The 6,000-nt window shown below is 56.5% G+C and overlaps 1 protein-coding gene across 1 annotated transcript in view; it reads right to left on the bottom strand.

Moving 5' to 3' along the window:
* Window positions 1–237: 237 nt before the first annotated feature.
* The window catches only part of MATN4 (matrilin 4), a 15,952-nt gene continuing 10,189 nt past the window's right edge, over window positions 238–6,000 (bottom strand). The window contains exons 3-11 of the mRNA XM_030288759.4: window positions 5,095–5,664; window positions 4,645–4,767; window positions 4,052–4,174; window positions 3,829–3,951; window positions 3,571–3,693; window positions 2,694–3,107; window positions 2,211–2,363; window positions 1,220–1,324; window positions 238–1,051 (exon numbers count right to left, since the gene is read on the bottom strand). Coding sequence (XP_030144619.4) covers window positions 993–1,051; window positions 1,220–1,324; window positions 2,211–2,363; window positions 2,694–3,107; window positions 3,571–3,693; window positions 3,829–3,951; window positions 4,052–4,174; window positions 4,645–4,767; window positions 5,095–5,664 — 1,793 coding nt within the window. The 3' untranslated portion in view covers window positions 238–992. The remainder of the gene's footprint in view (window positions 1,052–1,219; window positions 1,325–2,210; window positions 2,364–2,693; window positions 3,108–3,570; window positions 3,694–3,828; window positions 3,952–4,051; window positions 4,175–4,644; window positions 4,768–5,094; window positions 5,665–6,000) is intronic.

Raw genomic sequence — 6,000 nt, 5'->3', positions numbered from 1 at the left:
GCTCCTGCAAGCACAGGCTCCAAAGCAAGCCCTGCCCATGGGACACAGGGTCCGTGCCACACTGGCTCCCTCCAGCTGAGGCCAGGCCTGCAGCAGCACCCTGGGGTGCTGCAGAACAAAGATTTCCCCAAAGGATTTCTGGATCCTGGGGACAGGAGCTGATGCAAAAGCCAGAGGCTTCACTTCTGACACAGAAGTGACACCCTGCAGCCGAGCTGAAAGGAGAGGGACATGTCATAGAAATCTTCAGGGTGTTTATTGTCAGGATAGACATCCCTTTATATAAAACAAGAGTTTAAAAATAGCACTACCCTGCTCTGAAAATTAAATATATATATATATATATATATATACACACACACATAGATAGTGATAGAAAGAATAATTACCATTTTGCTATGTGATTATAAAACCAAACAAGATTAATACCAATTTCCAAACTATTCTGCCAAACCAGGGCAAAGGGATCTAAGAATTCCTGACGCCCATCTTCCCATGGGAGCCCACCTGGGCACCACACTGGGAGCCAGCTGGGCATCAGGCATCCCCTGTGCTGCCTGCACCACCCAGCTGTCCTTGCCCCACCACTTGGCAGCAGAGACAACAGAAGCTCACAGGGTGACATCGCTGTAGGTTTTTTCTCTTGCAAAGCAGTCTGCCAGGGTCCAAGGGGACTGTGCCATCCCAGTCACTCTGGGGGACACCAGGTGTCATACCTGTCCCATGACCAGCCTGCCCACATAGTTGCTCCCCCTCATCCCAGACCTGCCAAGGAACAACAACTGAATGCCTCGGCTTTGCAGCAGTGGCTTTGTTCAAGTTCCTTTCTGTGTGTTTTTAGGATTTTTGGGTTTTTTAAGTACAGACCCCTGGGGATTTTGCAATACAAGAACAAACACTGATGCTTTACGATAACCTAGTGATAACAATGTCATGTAGCTATTGTACATCCATCCCCGTGCCCCGCCGAGCACTGCAGCCCTCTGCCAGGATCACTTCTTGTTGGCAATCTGCTTTTCCAAGTCTTCAAGTCTGGCTGTCATCTGAGCAAGTGAACGTGCTAAGGAAACAACGTGAGCCACACATTCTGCAGGGCAAAGGGCTTCATCCCCTTAAAAGAGCCTAAAATTCCCCTGCTCCCATTTACCTATCCCTCTGTCCCCCATGTGTACTCAGCCCTCAGCACCCTGACAAGCCCAGGCATCACCCCAAAGGATATTTTTCTCGGTCAGGCTCTGCAGGATGGCCACGGTGTTGGTCTGGAACTGCACCAGCGCCTCGCACTCGCACGGGCTGCGGATCTCCGTCTCCCCTTTGCCCTCCTCTGTGACAGGGGGGTTTGGCTCAGTCAGACCATGGCCCCACGGTGCCCGCTCTCCCTTGCTCCCAGACAGAGTCCTTGCAGCCACCCACTGGGGCTCAGGGCTCTCCCCACCATTTTGCCCCCTTCTTTCAGCCTCTCTGCTTTCTGTCAGGTTGCCCTGCTGATCCAGCAAGCTCTCTGCCAGGCATCCCACAGAGCTGTCACACGTGTGGTCACAGCGTGCCAAGGACAGCCAGCGCTGAGCTCCACTTTGCCTTCAAGCTGGGGTGGCAGGGGGCCCACTGACTCCATATCTGCAGCCCTGGGGGGATCTCAAGGGCACTGGGGAGCCCCAGCCTGTCCCTGGGCAGGGAGACCCTCACAGTAACCCAGCGCAGCAGAAGCACAGGTCTGAACGAGGTGCACAGGTCTGAACGAGGTGCACAGGTCTGAACGAGGTGCACAGGTCTGAACGAGGTGCACAGGCCATCTTCAGATCATCCTGCAAGGCAGGCTGCTACTCCCAAATTCTGCCCATGCAATGCTACACAGGTGGTTGATTACATTAATACTTTTGTATTAGCCCCTCCTTTAATTTATTAATTAATTATTAATTAAGTAATTTAATTAATTTTAAAATTTTAAAAAATTAATTAATTAATTACGGTTTTTTATTAATTTCCTCAGCTTCACCTTCTCCTCTTCCAAATTCCTCCCAGAGACCCACATCTACACCCACAACAGACTGAAGAGATCCTGTGATAGTTTAAGCTCACACCAGCCCAGCTCAGCCTTGGGGTACTTGACACAGGGGACAGAGTCACAAACCACCCCGCTGGCTCTGTGGGGACAGAAGGGCCTTCCCTGGCTTGGGGTCAAATCTCCTGGTGTGGCCAGGAGCACCCACCTGGGCAGATGTTCAGGGAGAAGTTCTCCACAAGGTGGGTCATGGTGGTGAAATCTGCTGAATAGGAGAAGTGCTGCTCCACTGGCTCGGAGGCGATCGCTCTCAGCTCTTCTTCCACAGCTTTTCCGACACCCACAGCAAACATGACAATCCCTGCGTGGCAAGGACAGACCCTGAGCACTGCGCTGGCCACCCTGCAGCAAGCACCCCAAGCCCAGAGGGAGCAAAGGCAAGGATGCAGGATTTTCTCTGGGCTTCCCAAATATCCAGCAGGAATTTGGGAAGGACAGGCAGGAGTGTGGCAGCACTGTGGTGGTGGAGGCTGCTGCATGAAGGATGCTGCTCAGAACACCCTGTGGCCACAACAGAGCACGTCTGCCGTGGCATGCAGCTCCCCAAGGCTGGATGCTGAGACAGACACACCAAGGAACCATCCCGGGATGCCCAAAACAGTGCAATTTGGGGTTCCCAACCCCCCTGTACCTGATTCCTTTGCTCTCCTGGCCCATTCGGAGATGTCATCCTGGGAGCGTCCATCCGTGAAGACCAGCCCGATTCTGGGGATGTTGTAGGAGAGAGGCCTGGCACCTTCCAGCTCAGAGAAGCTGTGCTCCACCATGTGCTTGAGGGCCAGGCCTGTCATGGTGCCTTTCTCCATGTACTCCACATCCATCACCGCCTTCTTGATCTCGTCCGCGCTGTGGTACTTGTTGAGGGGGAACTCGGTGCGCACGCGGCTGGAGTACTGCACCAGCCCCACCCGTGTGCCGTGGGGGGACACCTCCAGCAGGTCCACGATACGGTTCACAAACTGCTTCACCAGCTCAAAGTTCTGGGGCCGCACGCTCTTGGAACCATCGATCACCATCACAAGGTCGACATGCCCAGCTCCACACTCTGCAGGCACAGGGGGAAGGTGGCAGAGGAGCAGCCTGGCCATGGCCACTGTCAGAGTGAAGGAGGCTGGGGCTGGGGCTGAGCTTTGGGGCCTCAGAACACAGTGGGAACACCCTGGAACTGCAGCGGGGAAGGAGAGCAGACTATGCCCAAGGGACTCAGCCCAAAAACCTCCCAAAGACACCCCAACACCCTGTGAAAGTCTTTCCTGGGTTTCTCTTTTCCCGAACCTTTCCTTAAAGCTGTTGCATCTTCTGGGCCATGTCTCTGAGGACCCAAGCATCCATCCCCACAGCAGCCAGGGTGTTTCCCCAGCCAGAGCTAGCTCTCCACCCTCTTCCAGCCTAGCTTAGAGTCCCAAGTGGGGACAGAGCCCCCCAGTCCAGTTTCAGGTGAGCTCTCTCCAGGAGCCCAGAGCCCAGATAAGGAGAATGAATGTCAAGGGCTGTGTCCCAGTACTCACTGCTGCACGTCTTGCCATCAGCCTGGAGCTGCTGGCCCTCAGGGCACACGCAGTGGTAGGAGCCCTCCGTGCTCACACACTTGAACTCACAGCCATGATCCACCCCGTTGCAGAGGTCGGTGGCTGGAAGACAAGCCGAGGGCATGGGGTTATTCCCGTTCAGGGTGGTCTGGGAACAGCCCTTCCCTGGAGGCTGGGCAGGACATAAAGGCACATGCTATAGACACAGCTTGTGCTGTGCAGCACGCAGGGACCTACCCCTGCAGGACTTGCTGTCGGGCTGGAGCGTGAAGCCGCTGCGGCAGCGGCAGTAGTGCCCGTTGGGGATGCTCACGCACTCGTGCTGGCAGCTGTGGTTCCCGAAGCTGCAGTAGTCAATCACTGCGGAGACAAGGACAGCGATGGCAGAAAGGAAAAGACAAGAAGAGAGATAGAACGGGAAGCAAATGAAGAAGGGACAGGGAGGGAGACAGTCACTTACTCGTGCAGCTCCTCTTGTTGTGGCTGAGGTAGTAACCGGGCCGGCAGCGGCAGGAGTACGACCCCCGCACGCTGACACAGTGGTGCTGACAGCCGTGGCTCCCGTCCGCACACGCATCGATGGCTGTGGGGAAACGGGACACCCTCACCCTCCTGTCCCTGCCTCCCTGCAGCAGGGCAGGACTGCTCCAGGGCTTCAAAGCAGCTCCCAGCACCGTGAAACGAGAGGGAAACGTGCTGGTGTGGTGGTCAGACCAACTAACACGGCTTTGCACTGAAATCCAGGGAAAAGCACTGTGCACTTTGTTGCTGGGGTGTGAACCCTCTGGTACTCACTGCCCAGGCCCCCTCAGCTGACAGGCAGCTGGTTGTGCCCACATAAGTCACAAGTGTCCCATCACAGAGAGGTGGCCAGGATTTAGCAATGCTGAATGTCTGCAGGCATTACAGACCCAGGAGGCAGTGGGCCCAGTGAACAGAGCACCCAGGCTGCTGCTGGCCTCCCCGAATCCTCTGCTGTGTTCCAGCTCCCCTCTATAGAACCCATAACTACAAGCTCCCTATGAAAGTTCAGAAAATAAAAAGGGTTTTTACGGGAACAGGTCTTTCCATCCACGTTGAGCCTGTAGCCTGGGTTGCACTCGCAGTAGAAGGAGCCAGGGGTGCTGACGCAGCTGTGCTGGCAGCCGTGCTCCCGCCCCACGCACATGTCCACCCCTGCAAGACAGAACGGGCATCAGAGTGCCCACAGGCACGCCAGACACATGGGGACCCTGGCTCTGGTATATGCCCTGTCCCTGCAGCAGAAGCCAGTGTGACACAGCCCTGCCAGCCCCATGCTCACCCACTGATTTCCAGCACACAGACACAGAGACCACATAGTGCCCTGTCCTGGCACCTCACTGGGAAAGTTGTTTCCCCATCCACCCTGCTTCTGGCAGGGGCAGCCACCCCAAATACCCCTCTGAGGGTCATCTTCTGGCCTGGGCGAGGAGCAGACACCGGGGCCCCCCTTGCCACTCAGCAGCAGCGGCTCTCACCCACCGCAAAGCTTGTCCTGGAACTGCTTGGCAAACTGCTGGATAAGCTCAAAGGACTCCACCAGGAAGACGTGCTCCTCCAGCGGCGGGGAGGCCATGGCCCGCAGGGAGTTCATGTCTGCCCGCTGGATTCCCACGGCGTAGATCTCGATGCCAGCGTTCCGGGCCTGGGTGGCCACCTCGGTGACGCGGTCCTGGGGCCGCCCGTCCGTCACGACGATGGCGATGCGGGGGATCCTCTTGTGCGGAGGGCGCGCGCCCTCCTGCGTGGTGAAGGCCACGTTCATGGCGTACTGGATGGCCAGCCCCGTCATGGTGCCCTGGGCCAGCGGGATGATGCTGTTGATGGCCCTCTCCATGTCTGCCCGCGTGAAGAAGGTCTTGAGGGAGAAGATGTTCTGCACCTGGCTGGAGTACTGGATCACCCCCACCCGTGTGGCGTTGGGGCCCACGTCCAGGTTGCTGATGATGTCCATCATGAACCGCCGCATGGTCTCGAACTCGAAGGGGCGCACGCTGCGCGAGCTGTCGATCACAAACACGATGTCCAGGGGGCCCGTCCTGCACTTCAGTGCTAAGGAGAAGGCAAAGGGAAGGCTCAGTCCTGTGGCTGGCTGCAGGGAGCAGGGAGATCTCTGCCCTCTGGCTGGGGGCTGCTCATGAGGGATGGAGAGAGCAGGTTTGGGCAGCCCCCACAGACCGGCACCTTTCCACTGCCCAGTAAATGCACAGAAAGTGGTGGCAGAGCAGAAGCAGGGTTAACAGGCTGGGGAGACATCCCCCAGCTGTGGCTTGTTGTGGTTGTGGTTTTTTAAGGGTAGAAAATGAGAGTAAAAAGCAAAGCTAAGGGCACGCACTTGGCAGAGATTGAGCCAAAGAGCTTCTCTTGAGCATAAGGATGCTACTGGGA

This window comes from Taeniopygia guttata, chromosome 20 (genome assembly GCF_048771995.1).
Source record: "Taeniopygia guttata chromosome 20, bTaeGut7.mat, whole genome shotgun sequence".
Taxonomy (NCBI): Eukaryota; Metazoa; Chordata; class Aves; order Passeriformes; family Estrildidae; genus Taeniopygia; species Taeniopygia guttata.
The sequence above is the reverse complement of the archived record's forward strand: the minus strand, read 5'-3'. Positions and strand labels throughout refer to the sequence as shown.